Genomic DNA, 18,599 nt, shown 5'->3' with positions numbered 1-18,599 from the left:
ATGGCTTTTATAAATTTTATAATCGGAAAATAACTACCTACTTTAACTTGTCAGTGCAATATTAACCTAGACTTCTAAACAAAAACAACAGCTGAGTGTTTTGTTTATTTGTTTATTTATTTATTTGGAGGAGGAGAAGGGTATGGCAAGTCTATGTTTTTTACATAGGTAATACAATGCACATGCTTGAAATGGTAAGAATGATAGAACACACCATAAGGTGGTGTGTTCTAGATGCATGATATACATACTCATCTTCTTATCTCCAAACCCTTTTTAGTATCACTGGAACACTATAAACAAAAATGACTAAGATTTATTTAGAGAGATCTTTTCTGAAAAGTTCTTTACTTAAGGCCTCTTTCACATCCTTGTTCCTTAAGCTATAGATCATGGGATTCAACATGGGAATCACTGTGGTATAAAACACAGCCATCATTTTCCCTTGCTCCACAGATGCCTCCGAGGGTGGTCTGAGATACATGAAGAAAAGAGCTGCATAAAATATAGTGACAGCTGTCAGGTGGGACCCACAAGTAGAGAAGGCCTTACGTCTGCTGTCTGCTGAACGAAGCCTGAAGATTGCTGGGAATATGTATAGATAGGAGATGAGAATAATGAGCAAAGAAAAACTAAAGTTAAACCCAGCAACGACAAACATAGACAGTTCTTTGTTGTAAGTACTAGAACAAGCTAATTTGATGAGAGGAGGATCAGCACAGTAGAAATGGTTAATCTCATTGGGGCCACAGAATGATAAGCTATAAGTCCACATGGTCTCCATGAGGCCTGTGAGGGAGCCATAGACATAAGGTACTGAGATGAGAGAGGAGCAGACAGTTGGGGACATCTTACTGCCATAGAGCAGAGGATTGCAGATGGCCATGTAGCGATCAAAAGCCATCACAGCCAGGATGTAGATTTCCACATGGACCAAAGCAATGAAAAGGTAACACTGCACCAAGCAGGCTGAGTAGGTGATGGTGGTCTTTTTCACTATGAAAGTCTCCAGCATTTTTGGACTTACATTGGAAGAGAAACAGAGGTCCACAAAAGACAAGTGACTCAGGAAAAAATACATGGGTGTGTGAAGCCGCGGAGTGATTCTCACTAACACTATCATTCCCAGGTTCCCCACCACAGTGATGATGTAGATGGTTAGGAAGAGGACAAAGAATAGGACCTGAAGTTCCAGGCGACTTGTCAATCCTAGGAGAATAAACTGGGGATTTGTTGTGACATTCTTACTCATCACTTCTTCAGATGAGATCCAGGCTTCTTGACTCTGCTTTGGGATTTATTAAAAGTAAATGTAAATTATTATCTTCATAGCTAGGTCATTTTCTAGTTTTCTACTTTTGTTTAAATGGAAGCAAGAAAAGTAAAAAAAAAATCTTCAATTTCTGACTAAATAGGCAGCTCTTGGTGGGTCTCTTTAGCATAAAACTTCCTCCCCACATCCCCTATTTTCTTTCTCAGTTTCCTTTTCCTCTATCACCCTTTTCTGTCCTCATTGCTGACAGTCAATAGTATTTAAAGAAGGGTCGCCCTTTGGTAGAACTTTCCAGATAAAGAAGATTCTGAGTTATTGCTCACACATAGAAAAGAATTGAAATCTAGAGTCTATGATTCTGCCTTTCTCTGTATTGTGAGAAAGCTCTGTTTTTTTTTTTTAATATATATAGAAAAATAAAATGGTCCAGTTCTTTACAGAATTATACTATGGATTTTATCCCTCTGAACAAAGGAGGAGCTAGCCCAAATATAGATCCTTTAAGATTTATTTGAAGACATGGCAGGCATAAATCTTTGAAGACTACACATGCAGTAATTTATTTGGACTTTCATGTATTGAAAAAGATACATTTTTTATCATTATTTATCTGATACATTTCATCTGTTTCTTGAGAGTCTGCACAGATGTATGGAGGTGGGAGTCACTAATTTAATACTAGAATAAGTTATTTTGGGAAGACTGAAACCTCAATTCACTGGAGCTCTTTTAGCATAAGACAGACACCACCTTCTCTGAGTGATTTAGAACTTGACAAGACATATCTTGGAACCAAACAATGTAGCACTTTTATTATATTAGAAATCATGGAGGAACTCGGAGCTTTTCATTGTATGAATTGCATCCCTCAGTATTTACTGCATTCAACAGGAAAATGTCTTAATATTGTCATAAAATTAGTTTTGAGCTTCTGGAACTCTTAAAAGGGTCTTGGGTACTCCCAGGTTGCCTTGATCATATTTTGAGTAGCTGTGATGTGGCATCTTCTACCTAAAAGAAAGGTTCTCTTAGAAAGTCTTTTTCCTGAAAGGAAATGTTATATTTTAGACTCATTTATCTACATAAAATATGAAGTTGAAACTAAAACTATCCAATACAGTACAAAACATCATAGGTATGTGAGAAGAATAAAATCCATAATATACCTGGTCTGATCGATTTGGTATTTTCATGTATCACAAGAAAAGGAGTGCGGTCACTTTCTAGTGTTAGTTACAAAAGTCAAGTTCCTAGTGTAGGAGAAAAAAGAGACCATTAGGGAGCTAGCAGTTTAGGAGCTGCTATGGACGCCTTTATTTTGTTCCTCTGTCTCCAGTTACTGGAAATCCCTTCAACAGCATGTTTTGATCTTCTTCTCATCCCAACCCCCAGTTTCCCATCCCCTGCATCAGGAATATTATTGGTCCTTGTCACAGACACATTTTTTCCCTGATTATACTAGACATACAAGGGCAAACACAAAAAGTAGTGCTTGCTGTGAAAGAGCTTCAATTACAGTAGCAATTGTGAAAGCAGCAAAATCTAGATAGAAAAAGGGTACTAGAAGTTGCAGAGATACATTTAAGAGCGGACACGCGGAGGAGACCTTGGAGAAGAAAACTGCCTTCATGGGTCAGAAAACCAATATCAGCCCTTAATACAGAAGCAAATAACTGTGCGTCTTCAGAGACCCCAAGGGCCAAAGGCATAGTTCTGATTTTAGCTATATTTTATATTATGGGGATAAGGAGTAAAGCACAGTTTTGTATTATGGAGACTTGAGTCTGCCAGATAAAACTTCTCTTTCTCTTTCCCTTCTGCACTCCTCCTTGCTAATTATCCAGACCCTATCTCCATATTTCCCAACCTATAGTATCACCACTAGAAGATGAAATTATAAACCAGTGCCATTATGTATTTTGTAAAGTTTAAAAATGAAAGGTTTGGGTGTCTTGTAGAAAAGAGTAGTATGTTAATGTACCCTCAAGATACTTCAAATCATCAATAATCCTCCATTAGCTTTAGCAAATTTTCTTACTCTAGAGCCTTTTCTTCATCTTCAAATGAGGAAGAAATAGGAAAGTATCATATCTTTAAAGACCTTTTTACAACTAATCATCCAGGATTGTCAATCATTTGAGGGAAAAGGGATTCTAAAAATAGCTATCATCCTACATATACCTACCTATATGACTAGCTCTTTTTTGGGGAACATCCCAGGCAAATCTGGGAAGAACTCTTAGTAACCATTTAATTTTAACTAGTTCATTTTAGCCAAAATGAAATCCAAATGAAGAGAAAAGTGATTTTACCCAAGATAGTAAATCCTAAAGGCAGGATGTCTTCTATTACTAATCCTAGTTCTACTAAATGATGAGAATTCTACCTAATCACTAAAGAATCACTAACCTCTAGTTTCTGCCAGGACAGGAAAGATATCAGAACCAGCAATAATATCTGCTTCTAATCTCTGGTAGAAAAAGACAAATGATGGCTACTTCCAAGGAGCTCCAGTGTGCTCATGAATAAATTAAGGGAGGATTATGCCTGCATTTATAGCCCTGAACTCTTTCCCCTAAAGAATTTATCCAAAATACTAAACTGTAGCAATTAAAGGGATGTTCCTCTAATTGTTTATGGGAATTCTTAATTGACAGAATAACAATTTAGCAAGGGAATTAGTCTCTTTATCTTCCTCATGTTCTTGTATCCTCTATACTTGAGTGTGTCTTTTTACTTTATAGTTTGTTTTTAACTTTTTTCTATGCTCCCTTCAGTAAAATATAAGCTTGAAAATGAAAATGATTTTTGGTTTTGTATTTCTAATTTTTCTTACAAAGCAGCCTATCATTAATAATTCATACATGTTGATTATAGTATATGATATAAATTATACATTTGCTTGTATAAATTTGGATATTATAAATGTACATGCAAAATCATGTCTATATGCATGTATGCATATGCATATATATGTAAACTATATATACTCTTTACAACATATATAGTTGTTATTGCTGTTGCTGTTTCTCAATAGCATTTTATTTTTTTCCCAAATACATGATAGTTTTCAACATTCATTTCTTATTTTTTCCTTTCTCTTCTTTTTTTATTTTATTATTATTATAGTTTTTTATTTACAAAACATATGCATGGGTAAATTTTTAACATTGACCCCTGCAAAATCTTCTGTTCCAACTTTTCCCCTCTTTCCTCCCACCCCCTTCCCTAGATGGCAGGTAGTTCTATACATATTAAATATGTTAAAGTATATCAACATTCATTTCTGTAAGACTTTGTGTTGCACATTGTACAAAGCAATGGCAAGATTTTACAATGATCAATTCTAACAGACTTGGCTATTTTCAACAGAAAGGTGACTCAGAGCAGTTCCAATGGTCTTGTGATAGAGAGAACCATTTGTAGCTCTTCTTTGGGAACATCCCAGTCACATCTGGGAAGAACCCTTAGTAACCATTTAATTTTAACTCTTTCATTTTAGCCAAAAGGAAATCAAAACAGAAAGAAAAGTGATTTTACCCAAGATAGTAAATATTAAAGGCAGGATGTCTATAGGATCTGAGTGTGGATTACCACATAGTGTTTTCACTTTTTTTATTATTTTCTTGCTTTTTGTTTTTCTCATTTATTTCCTTTTTTGTGACAACCATGCTAGCACTCAGTACACCCCAGAATCAGCCGGAGTCAGGATAAGCAAAAGTCCTTAGTCTTTATTCTTGGTCCTTAGATGCAGGATTGAAGAGGATGGAAGAAGAATTTCTGCAACCACCTTCTCCCTCGTCTGCTGCCAAAGAGTGACTCTAACTAGTCTTACTCCACCCCCTAATCCCTTCTACAATCCTCTGTATACACCAATCATTGAGCCAGCACAGGATAGTGGGAAGGACCATTTTCCAAGCATATGCCCATAGAGTATTATGTAATCGGTAGTTAGCCTCAAGTGCTCGACAATCCTGACCTCAGTGCATTGACTCAATAGTTTCAGCACTCTATACTTTTTGATCTGATTTTTGTGTGTATGTGCAGCATAATTGTTAAATGTGTACAGAAGAATTGTATGTGTTTAATATATATTAAATTACTGGGGAAGGGAAAGGGGAAAGCGAGTGAAAAAAATTGGAACACAAGTTTTCTCAAGGGTGAATATTGAAAACTGCATTTGCATGTATTTTGAAAAAAAATTTTTTTGCATTTTTTTCCTTTCTCAAAAAAGTAATGTGTGCATACATACACACATACACACACACACGTACACACACACATGTATGTATAAATCTTCCAAGTAATTGTGTTGTCTATCCTTAAAAAAAGACTTTGTGTTCCAAAATTTGTTCTCTCACTTTCTTACCTTGTCGTGTTGCACAAGATAAAAATAAAAACACAAGAAAGAACAAACAAAATGATAAAAATACTATGCTTTGATCCACGTTCAATCTCCATACTTCTCTCTGTGGATGTGATTGCCTTTTTCCATCCTAAATTTATTGGAATTGCCTTGAATCATTGCATTGTACAGTATTCCATTATGTCATTACATTCATATACCACAGCTTGTTCATCCATTCCCCAGTTGATGGACATCCTCTCCCTTTCCAGTTCTTTGCTGCTACAAAATGAGCTGCTATAGATAGTTTGGGTCCTTTTCCCTTTTTTGTGATCTCTTTGGGATGGTATTAGTGGTAATGCTGGATCAAAAGCTATATCCTAGTTTAATTGATGTTTAGGCATAGTTCCAAATTGCTCTCCAGCATGGTTGAATCTTTTCATAGATTCACAAGTGGTGTACTGAAATTCTGATTTTCCCACATCTCCAAAAATTATTATTTTCCTTTTCTGTCAGACTAGCCAATCCAATAGGTGTGAAGTGGTACCTCAGAGTTAATTTGTTTGCATTGATCTAATTGTCAGTCATTTAGAACATTTCATATCATTACAGATAGCTTTGATTTCTTCATCTAAAAACTTCCTGTTGATATCCTTTGACCACTTACCAGTTGAAGAATGACTTGCATTCTTATAAATTTAACTCAGTTCTCTATTTGTTAGAGAAATGAGGCCTTTATTACAGATGCTTTCTATAAAAATTGTTTCCCGACTTTCTGTTTTTCTTCTAATCTTGATTACATTGGTGTTGTTTATGCAAACGTTTTTTTAAATCTTAATATAATCAAAATTATCATTTTGCATTTCTTAAAGATACCTGCCTTTTTTGGCTCTAAACTCTTCCCTTCTTCACAGATCTAGTAGGCAAACTATTCTTTGTTCTCCTAACATGCTTATAGTATCACCTTTTATGCTTAAATCATGTACCCATTTTGACCAAATTTTCTTGGTATATATGTGAGATATTGGTTTATGTCTAGTTTCTAGCATGCTAGTTTCCAGTTTTCCCAGGAGTTTTTGTCAAGTAGTGAGGTCTTATCCCATAACTTGAAACTTTGGAATTATTAAACAGTAGATTACTATAGTCATTTACTACTATATCTTGAGTATCTAATCTTTTTCGCTGATATACCACCACTGTATTTCTTAATGAGTACCAAATAAGTTTAAATAAAAATGATTCATTTTAATAATTAATTTAATAGTTTTATATCAATACTAACTACTAAGATACTTTCTCATCTCTTTTTTTTTTCATTAATTCCCTTGATATGTTTAACCTTTTGTTCATCCAGATGAATGTTGTTATTATGTAGTTTGGTAATTCCAAGAAGGACATGACAGTGTTTACTTTTCCCTCATAACTTCTCTAGCACAGAGAGATGTAATGTATGCAATAATAACAATGCTACATGCCTGAATGGTAGTGAATTCTTTCTGAAACCCTAAATATATGATCATGGGCAAGTTGATTAAACTTTTCCTTTAGTTTCATTCTCTATAAAATGGGAATAATGCCTTCAGTAAATTCATTTTAAGATGTTATAACCACTTTAAATCTCGGTTATATAATAGTGTGTTATACTAATCCTAGAAGGATAAGTGCATCTATGTATCATTTAATAGGGAGATGACCTTATTGACAGGTTGTGAGGAGGTAGCACTTTATTTCCATAGAAATCCTGACGATGATTAAATGTACTCTATAACTAAAATTTTGTGAGAAATGGCCCCAGGTATTACATTCAAATTTTAAACTACATATCCTCTTGTCAGGTTCTTAAGGTTTTATTTCACATTCTAAATTTAAAAGGACTTTCCATACAAAACAGGAAAAAAATGGGGAAATGATAGTTTATAAACATGCCAAACAACAAAACAATAGCTTCATTGTTATGTGGTTTACTGTAATTACTTGTACATAATTACCGTATTTTTTGCCATACTTGTGAAAAATATAGTTTTATTCAAGCAGTTCTTTGCCTTGGAGTCTCCACTGATGATCTTAAGTCTCGTTTTTCTGTAGTGGTCATTCTAGTACCTCATAATCTGTACCAGTAGAATATAAAAACGTCCTGTGATAGACTGGAGATTAGCTATTTTACATATTAGCCTACTTTACATGAGGTTTAGCACGAGGTATGTGGGGATGATTTATTCATGCATACATACATCAAAGATCAAACACCCTTTTTTTTTGTATATCAGTGGTTAGTGAGACTGTTTCAGAGGATGATCAAGAATAAAACTAATTTTATAAGAATATTAAGATATTTTAATTTCTAATTATTAACTATTATATTAACTATTGTTAACTATTGATACATGTAATCCAACTAAACAGAATCTCTTTGGGGTTTTTAGTAATTTTTAGTATATAAAGAGATCCTGAGATCAAAAAGTTGGAAAATCTTGATCTTTAGAGTGATCGCTATCTATAGGAATTAAAAAATGTCTGACAAATGAATAGTCATTACAGACTTTGCCAATGATCTTATATTAAGGCCACTTTTTCTAAGACTAGTATTACCCTTTGGTTCATTGCCTTAGAGTTAGGAGAAGCTTTAGAGAATTGCCTGTACTACTCTATCATTTTATAAATGAGGAAACTGAGACACAGAAAGCAGAAGTCACTTGACAAAAATTACATAATCAGTAAATTACAGAGCTAGAATTCTATCCTGCATCCTTGTGAAGGCAAGGTTTATGATTTTGTCTTTCTTATTATCCCTTGTATCTAGCATAGTTTCTGGGATTTGGTGAGCACTTATTGGCTGACTCACTGATTCTAAGTTCAATGATCTCAAGATTTAGATAGAAAACTCACAAATTCTAAGGAATTAAATGAGCCTTATAAGTCAAATAGCCCAAACCTGCTGTCTCATACGTGATGATGTTAGCTTACATTTTCTCTGGAGGCAGCTGTGTGGCAAGGGAGTATTGACCATGAAGACAGGATATTTAAGTTTAAATTCTGATTTAGACTCTAGCAACTTCACTAAATCTCTTTTATCATCAGTTTCCTCATATGTAAAAGGGAAATAATACTGGCACCTATTTGCCAAGGTTGCTTTGATGATCAAAAGAAATAAAGCAAATAGGTAAAATGCTTTGATATCCTTGTTGTACTACAATAAACATTAGGTATTAATTGATATTATTACATAAAATATTTTAAGGTTTACAAATATTGTACATGATCTTATTTCAGCCTAACAATCCTTGGTCATACAAGCATTATTGCACACACATTTTATTGATAAGGAAACCAAGTCCTGATTACCAAAATCATTGAATCTGGAGTTATAGGACATAAGTTTAATGTCCAGTTTTGTAGTAACCAAACTCTATGACTTTAAACATTTCACTTAACACTTTTCACCTTGGTTTCCACTTTTGTCAAGTAAGAAGCTATTTATGGTCCCTTTTCATTGTTAATCTGTGGTCTTAAGGAACAAAGAAAAAACCTGAACAAAAGTCTCTTAAATCTAACCTAAGAGTCTACTTTAATATGATTAAAAAGTTGGGTTTTTTGTCTCCCTTTCCTCAGAATGTTTCAACCACATAATGACAGAAGATAAATATGTCATATGTTGATAATTACAATGCTTCTGAACAATTTTGAGAACTTAAAAAGTCTATTGGAGTAAATTTTGTTACTGTTGTCATTGTCATTGTTTTTCTTTTTGACCAGTTCTTTCAGTGCTTTATTTTTATTAGAAAAGTTTCAAAGTACTGGTTCATAGTATTGTGTTTGCAAAGAACAAATTGAATGTCAGTCTTGGTTGAGAGCATACATATAGAAAGCGGCAACCAGATAAATGTGGATCTCTTTGGGCATGATGCTATATCCACTTGGCTTGAACTCATGTTCAAGTATTTATTATAAGTCATTGTAGCGAAGATATAATGCTGAACAAGAAGTAATGTGATGCATGCATAGCCCTTAAGAAAGTAACCAGAAAAGAAAACAGGGATATTTTCAGATAAAATGTTCACCAAAATCTTGGAGGTTACATTTGAGTAACAGTATAGGTCCTCAACTTCCAAGTTACTGATGAGAAAGTGAACCCAAGTAAGAAGATAGTAGTCAGCACTAATCTGTACAGTCATTCCAAGATTTTCCACTAGAGGGAGAGCATAATTCCCTAGAAAAACCATAAACAAGATATTCTTTAGCTCAGGACAATAAGCCAGTCTCTGTAGAATTGCAGTGAGTTTTATACTGGATCTTTCCATCTGAGCGAAATTTTCTATAGAAATAAAAGCAAAAGAAATCAGGAACAAAGAGGACATTGTTGTTGTTTTCTTTGTTTTTGTTGTTGTTTGTTTTGGAGTAAGGGAGGTGATTCACACAATTTCCATTCTTGAAGGAGTCACAACCTCACAAGGCTTCAGTTTCCTCACTGGTGAAATGAGAGTGTTCTACTAAATGGGTCTCTTGTGTCCTTTGTCTGTGGCCATACTCTAGTCTAGTTCTATAATGCTATGATCAACAAAAGAGTACTATTGTATTCATCCCAATGAATAAAGTAAGCAAAAAAGAACACTGTTTCCTCATGTATTAAATGAGAATAATGGAGTGGAACCCAGTTACAATTAAAACTAGATGGCATGCATTTATACATGTGTTATCTCTGTTTTACTCACATCAACCGGAATGGGGCAAGCAGGTAGATCAAGCTTGATTTAACATTATTTGAAGGTGAAAATTTATCTGTTGCTGCTTAAGTTAGTTAAGATGTCTAGTTTAGTTTCAAGATGTTCATTTATAAAATGGAAAGAAAAATGCCTGTGGTACTTAACCTGAAGAGTTATTGTAAGAATTAACTGAGAATAATGTGTGTAAAATGTTTCTTAGACATAAATTCTATACAAGTGTGTACTTACACATGTATACACACATGTGTGAACATCATTTATTCGTTTCAGACATGAGTGACTCTTCATGATCCCATTTGGTATTTTCTTGGCAAAAACACTGGAGTGATTTGTCATTTCCTTCTCCAGTTCATTTTACATATACCAAAACTGAAGCAAATAGGGTTGTGACTTTTCCAGGCTCATACTACTAATAAGTATCTGAAGTTGGACTTAAAATGATAAAGATAAGTTTTTCTGATTCCAGGACCCACTCTCTATCCAATGTAACACATAGCTACCCATATATACATGCATATTTGCTTACATGTGATTATATAGGTTCAGATAGATATAGATATTAAAAGAGATGTGGGTATACATATTATACTGTTTTATTTAAATAGATTTTTTCTAGTCAATTTAGAAATATTCTTTCATAATCTTTCTTAAGCTGTATATAATGGGGTCCAACATGAGTCTCACAAGGGAATAAAAGAAATAATAGAAGTATCAAAATAGTTGAAAATTTAATTTAGACATGTTTAGCAAAATAAATTAAAATTAAAAAGAACATAGATAATGAAAACATGTGGTTTCATAAATCAATATGTCAGCTTCAGGGATCCTTATGTACAGTTTAATAACCCTGGTTTTCTGAGTTGACATCACTGTTCCAAGAGTCTCAATTGTAGAGAAAGTATAGACTTCCTCCTTTGGAAGTTTCCTTTACCAATGAAATCACAGACCCAGGTCCTGTGAGACCCCTCAGTTATTATTATTAAATGAGAACAAAATCCCTCATTACAATGCAATAGATATGCTCCCAAGTGCTTCTTCTGTGTGACATTTCAGGATTCATCCTTCTTCAAGGTCGTTAATATAAACAGAGTGATAGTTCAAACACATTTCCCCCATTTCTTCTCTTGATTTCCAGGTAGTTTACCTATATGGATTTAATTTTTCTTCTATATAAAATAAGCATTTAAAGCTTGTCCAAGCTCACTATTAATTATTGAAAGAGTTAGTATTAGAAGGTGAGTTTCTTTAGAGATGAAGGGAAGCATTATTTGATGCTTGTCTCCAGGGTGAGGGGGAAGCTTGAGGACATGGGACTCTACTAGACAACAATGGGTAATTCCTCCTAAACTTCAAGGAGAAATGCAAAGCAGTAGTCATTGTCCACATGTCATTGAAAAGCCATTTTGCATTCTAAGGGTTTTCTTTCCACCTTTGATCCAATGTATACTGCTGGTCCTTTGAAGGCCAAAACACATGTTCTTTATGTACATTGAGCAAGATAAGACTTTGGAACTCACATAAAGCATTTATTTTAATTCACTTCATTAAATTGTTTGAAAAAAAACACATCTAAGTGAAAAAAAGCTATCTAAGAAGTCTTTTGAAGAAATCACATTTTGGAAAGTGAGTTTGTAATTTTTATATTAATGAGGAGGGCTGTGTTTTTAATGATTTATGTTATCACTGTATAAAGATGCAGAGAAACCTTGGAATGATGGTCTCAATAAGAATATATAGCTGTCTTTGTCTCTATGTAATAATCTAATCATTAAACATATGAGGACAGCAAGACTGAGAGAAACAGGTTATGCAAGATCAAGCTGCTAGTAAGCATTAGAGTTTTTAATTCAATTCTAAGTATTCTGACTTTAAATTATATACCATAATTGCTGAAATGTATATTATAAGGTTCATAGATTTAAAGAGCAGACAACTTTGAGACTATCTAGTTCAAACTCTTCATTACCATAGGATAAACCTAAGTTTTGGCATGATGAACAATCTTACCCAAAGTCACCCAACTTATAAGTGAGAAATAAAGGCTTTGAACTCAAGTACTATGATTCCAGAACCAGATCTGTTTCCATTGAACAACAAGTGTGTGTGTGTGTGTGTGTATGTCTGTGTTTGTGTATATATGTGTATATGTGTTTGTAAGGGCAGATTGGTGTCATAACAGGCATGAACCATGTGAAAATCAAATAAAGTTCTCCATTCTCATAAATATTTACTTTATTTGTTTTGCAAAAATAAATAATACATCTTTTTAAAGTCTAGTTCTTGAGTCTATTTCTTAAGTTCTATGTTCTCATTCAAGAACATTTGGCTAGTAAAGGAGCAGAGTCATCTCTGAAATAAGATTTTAGGTGAAAAAGGAATAGCCTATGAAATGTATTGATATTGATCTAATGTTAAAAGAACACAAGGAAGGTCCTCAGCAAATTGAGAGGACGCTCTTTAGATTATTTAGGAAAAGTCATTTGTAAAAATGACAGAAGAGGATGAGATAGATTACAAGATGTACCAGTATGGTAATTGGTAGTCATCGATGAGATCATAGATCTTTCAGAGTATCAAAGTAGCCTATGCTATTTAGACAGGACATTTTTTCTGATCAATTTACGGAATGCTTCTTTCACATCCTTGTTTCTTAGGCTGTAAATGATGGGGTTGAACATAGGACTCACAAAGGTATAGAAAACAGCTATAATCTTTGACTGTTCCACTGATTTGTCAGTGGGTGGTCTAACATACATGCAAAACAAGGTCCCATAAAATACAGTCACTGCCACGAGATGAGACCCACAAGTAGAGAAGGCTTTTCGCCTACCTTCTGCTGAACGCATTCGCAGGATGGCAATGACAATGAAGATATAGGAGATAAGGATGATGAGGAGAGAGTTGGAGAGATTAAATCCTGCAACCACAAACATGGATGTTTCTTTGATGAAGGTATCAGAACACGAGAGCCGTATGAGGGGTGGGTCAGCACAATAAAAATGGTTGATTATGTTGGAGCCACAGAAAGTCAAATGGTATGTCCACATGGTTTCCATCAGACCACTAAGGAATCCATAGATATATGGTCCAGCAATCAAGCGAATACAGACAGCTTTTGACATCTTGCTACTATAGAGTAGGGGGTTACATATAGCCATGTAGCGGTCATAGGCCATAACTGCTAGCATGTAATATTCAGTAATCACCATGGCAATGAAGAAATAACACTGAACCAAACAAGCAGGGTATGAAATCGTTTTCTTCTCTGATAAGAAGTTCACTAGCATCTTGGGGGTGACATTGGTAGAATAGCATAGGTCTAGGCATGATAAACTAGCAAGAAAGAAGTACATAGGAGTGTGGAGGCGGGAATCTATCCTTATCAACACCATCATTCCAAGGTTCCCTCCTACAGTGATGAGGTAAATTACTAGAAATAGCACAAAAAGGATTGGTTGTAGCTCTGGACGATCAGTTAATCCCAAAAGAATAAATTCAGTCACCAGTGTGTAATTCCCTCTCTTCATTTCTTTAGAGATCAGCATTTTCCACTTAGATAAATTAAAATAAATAATGGAGGAGAATGAAAAACAAATTTCCAAGTGTCTTTTTTTTCCATATCCCACTCTACTCTTATTCTGTATCTTTGTTTCTGTATCTCTCTTACATTCACATACATTCATATGCTTCTCTCTGTGTGTCTCTCTGTCTCTGTCTCTGTCTCTCTCTCTATCTCTCTGTCTCTCTCCGACACACACACATGCACACACATACACACAGAGATCTACTCATGGTGCTACTTTCTGGAAACACATAATCTAAGCTGTTCAGAAATTCATATAGATCATCACAGCTCGTCTCCTTATTTCATGAGTATTTCATGAATAACTTCTAAGAAGTTGTGTAATTCAACTCAGGAAATGGAAGGATTTCGTGATGGAGCAGAAAGTACCTGTAGAATCCAGATTTCTTTACTGACAACCTAATGTTATTTTTGTTGCACCTTAAAAACTCACTTTGTCAGAACTTTAGTAACAGGAAATTATTATCTGATGGATATAAGGGCCGAAACTATTGATCATTCAGCATGTGGAATCAAAGTAACATGACTCTGGTCCCACTTTCATTAGAAATCAAGACATGGCAATGTTTCATAGAATCTTATTAATGCAAAGTTCATCTATTCTAACTCCTACACATGAATCTTATCCTAAATATCCCCAATATATATCCAATAATTCATTAATATCAACAAACATTTTAAGAAAATATCACCAACCATCCTACTTCCAATATGAATTCCAAGGATTTTTACCTTCTCTGGGTCTGTAATATTTTGCTAGCAGTAGTTGTCAGTAAGTTAATTATTTTAGACAGGGCCTCTTATGGGACCTACTATTGGGAACCTTGACTTTTGTGAGACTGTACATAATTGCATATTACAATAAATATTCTAAAATGTATCATATCATTATCATTTTAAAATAGACAGAAAAAATGTAGGAATTATAAGCTCCTATTCTCCTTATTGCTTCTTGAAAATTTAAAAAAAAAAGCAAAAAGAGTTTTTATTTGAAAGAACAAAATATTGCCTCTAACACTGTCTTCTAATAAGACAACTCCTATTCATACATCAAAATAATTCAACATTTTTTGACAGATATAATGATGAAATAACCCAATTCTATGCACCTCTCATCTTAATCATTCCAGGGATAATATATGCTTGTCATTATTGTTTCCTGCTAAAATGGAAGAGTTCCACCATAGAATCGAATTTGAAGGAGAAACTTATATAGATGGCGAGGTTCTCTAGAGGTTTCTGTTTTCAACTGTTTTTGTGCTGGTTATATGCTTTGAACAATTCAAAATCTCCTAAAAGTGATCTATAAGCACTCAAAAGAATTCGGCTCAACAATCTGTGCTTGAATAACTAAGGAAGTGCAGAATTTATGTTACCCAGCTTTTGATTTGCATTTTAATATCTGACCTTTAGAACTGTTTTAAATCTATCTATATTTAGATCAATTTAATCTTATCTATATCTATTTTGTGTTGATAGATATAGGTACATGGATCTACATCTCTAGCTAATAGAAGGATTGAATGATTGATAGATAGATCTGGATATACCACAGTAGGTATGCATAACACAAATGAAAAATAAGTTGGGCCCACAATAAAATAGGAGGAGAGAAGTAGACTATATTTCCTTTAGGAAATATCAAAGCTACTTTAATCCCTCTAAACTTGGAGTGGAAACAGATTTTTTTTAATACAAATATTCTTTCAGAGATAAAAGGGCTATCTAAAAATATGAAAATGGATATTTCATAGAAGTCAATCAAGACTCATGCTAAAGACACATGACATGTAACCTATTAGGGGATACCAAAGATGGAGATTTAAAAACCATCAAAAGGGAACACAAGGAGATGTGTTATTTACTTGGAAGGGGAGAGAGATTACAAATAAAAAGCCAGTGTTCCACTACTATACTTGTTATTTTAGGAAAAAGTATGCAAGGTTTCATCACTCTGTGTATAGTTCCTATGGCAAATTTGTAGGAGGGAATGAACTAAATCCCCAAAGTATGGGGAGAGACAGGCATACATCATCTGGAAACTGAGTTACTACAGAAAGAAGTCTATTTTAATAAAATTAGAAATCTAGTTTTTAATTCCAAAGGTCAAATTTAAGGGGAAGATATTTATTAGATACCAAGTTAAGGGAAAGTATCTAATAAAATTTCCTAGTGATTTGTTTCTGGTCCTGGGCATTTTTTTTTTTTTTACAAATTATATGAAAAGAGATTGACATGGTATTATTTTATGATTTTCCCATAACAAAAATTGTTAAGTATGCCTAACCTATTATGAAACAGAGTTAGAAGTCCAAGAAAGATCTTTACTAATTCAAAAATGTCAATGAATGGAAAAATTTAAGTATAAAATGAATTAATTTAAAGTTTTACATTTGAATTAAAAAGAAAACCACAGCTACAAAAACAAATACAAAGTAGATTGGAAATAGTGGTATAGGAACTTATTTCAAAAAGATTTGAGTGTACTTATAAAAAATAAGTTAACATTATAACATGGTAGTCAAAAAGTTAGTGAATTCTTTAATTTCATTATGAAATCATTGATGTCAAGTGAGAAGGGAAGCATGCTTCTGCAACTTTTCCCATTTTACCAATTCTGAAATAGTCTGTTAAATTCTGGATACTCTTTTTCAAGAAGGGGATTGATTAGATAGAGCATTGCACTAAAAAAAAAAATAAATAAAATTTAAAAAATTAAAAAAACAAGATGGAGAAGAAACTCGATTTCATATCATGTAAGGATTAGCCATAGAAACATAGATTATTTATCATAGAAAAGAGAAGATTTAATAAAACACAAGAGCTCTCTTTCATTATTTGAAATGCTTTCATGTTGGAGATGTAGTAGATTGGTTTTACTTGGTCACAGGAATCCAAAATCAAACCATACAAATACCAAATGATTTATGTTTGATTTGATATTTTTTTCTCTAAACAAATACAGTTATTTAAAAGCCAAATGAGTTGGTTTGCTAGGGTAAGGAGTTCTATTTCCCTACAGCTCTTCATGCAAAAGTTGGATGACAAGTTGCCTAGTCATGTTCATGTGCAATTTAGACTATGCAGACTGTGAGTTCCTTTCAATTCTGTTTTCTGTGATCAGGTGAAATTAAAACCCACAGAGAAATCTGTGAGATGATTTAAGTATCATTAGGCTTGGTTAGGATCTGATAGTTTAAATCCTATTGTCTGTACTACCATTAACTAGGGACTTAATTTTGGATAATTAAAACCTTTGAGATCCAATTTCTTGCTGCAGAAAAAAGTATGACCATTTTCATAATTATAATATTTATTTAATCTCTAAAATATTGCAATTATGCTCAAATGCCTGTTATTATCAATCTATAAACACCGAGATCTTAAAATCCACTTTTGTTCATTGGTAAATCACTTAATTTTTTATAAGTAGTACTCTAAATGCCCATCACTGAGTCTCAGACACCATATGTCAATCAGATGGTCACCATCAGATGAATCTTGTGGTGATAAACATCCAAATACTAAACACCATCCCTAACCAAAGACCCATCAGTATATGATCCAGTTCATTATCAGAGTCTGACCTTTCTCTTGTTCTGTTCTAAGCACATGTACTCAGAGGACATTACTCTACAAATGTTCAGGCTCCGTATTGATCACGTTCACATGGCATCTATGCCCTAAACACACTTACAAGAGTAGAATAAATGTCCTTTTCAATTCAAAATTTGTGATCACATGTTCTTGTAAAATATCTGTTTATTACCATTGGTATGACAAGTAAGGACACTGTAATTGTAGTGGATATAAAATGGGATCTGGAATCAGAGAACCTGTAATATTAATGATAATGCCAATAACAACAACTAATAACTTTGTACAGTGCTTATATATTCTAGGTACTGTACTATATTCTTTATATATATATATATATTTTTTTTTTCTTATTGGATTCTCACAACAACCCTGTTATGTAGATGCTCTTATCATCCCCATTTTATATTTGAAAAAAATACTGAGGTAAGCAAAGGTTAGTTGCCTCACTAAGCCAAATGGTTACTTTCAGCTTTAATCTTCCTTCCTCTCTCTCCAAAATTCCTTCCTAGAATGCCATAATTCACAAGTTGTAATAATTATCTATCAGGAATGCATGTTGGTCTACAATTTTATAAGTCTAGAAGGGAAATTACATTTACCAGCTGGTGAAAAACTGCCTTCTTCCTACGTCTACTAAACCTGGGTATTTATCTTCTCTTGGTTTCCCAGCTTTAATACTAAAGAACAGAAAACAGTGGAAAGTAAAAAGGCATAATCCAGGAAACATCATTCCCTAACACATCAGAGACTGCCAGTCCTTTCCTGAATTGCCCAGTCCAGCACTAATGTGTAGAGACCTTAGTTTCAGACATTTGCCCCAATCCTGAGCTAGACAGAGGTAAAATTGTTTTGTGAGCTTTGATTTTTCAAAAACAACTGCTATAAACAGCAAAGTGCAATAAAGAGAATGCCAGCTTTAAAATGAGGGCATTCATGTTTGAGTCCTTTTTTCTTTTCACTAACCATATATGTGATATAGAACAATGAGAAACCTCTCTGGATCTTAATTTTCCCCCTCACCTGCAAAAACAGCAGCTTGGACTATATATCCTGCTAAAATCCTTCCACTTCTAGATT

At 33.8% G+C, this 18,599-nt stretch overlaps 2 protein-coding genes across 2 annotated transcripts; both read right to left on the bottom strand.

Moving 5' to 3' along the window:
• Positions 1-316: 316 nt before the first annotated feature.
• LOC100926333 (olfactory receptor 5M8-like) lies at positions 317-1,302 on the bottom strand. Its single transcript, XM_003773860.2, has one exon. The coding sequence runs from the start codon at positions 1,250-1,252 to the stop codon at positions 317-319; it is 936 nt and encodes a 311-aa protein (XP_003773908.1). The 5' UTR covers positions 1,253-1,302.
• An 11,625-nt stretch (positions 1,303-12,927) lies between these two features.
• LOC100926596 (olfactory receptor 1030) lies at positions 12,928-13,884 on the bottom strand. Its single transcript, XM_003773861.1, has one exon. It carries the CDS (start codon positions 13,882-13,884, stop codon positions 12,928-12,930), a length of 957 nt encoding a protein of 318 aa, XP_003773909.1.
• Between the last annotated feature and the right edge of the window lie 4,715 nt (positions 13,885-18,599).

This window comes from Sarcophilus harrisii, chromosome 6 (assembly GCF_902635505.1).
Source record: "Sarcophilus harrisii chromosome 6, mSarHar1.11, whole genome shotgun sequence".
Lineage (NCBI taxonomy): Eukaryota > Metazoa > Chordata > Mammalia > Dasyuromorphia > Dasyuridae > Sarcophilus > Sarcophilus harrisii.
Note: the sequence above shows the minus strand (reverse complement) of the source record. Positions and strands in the feature narration are given on the sequence as shown.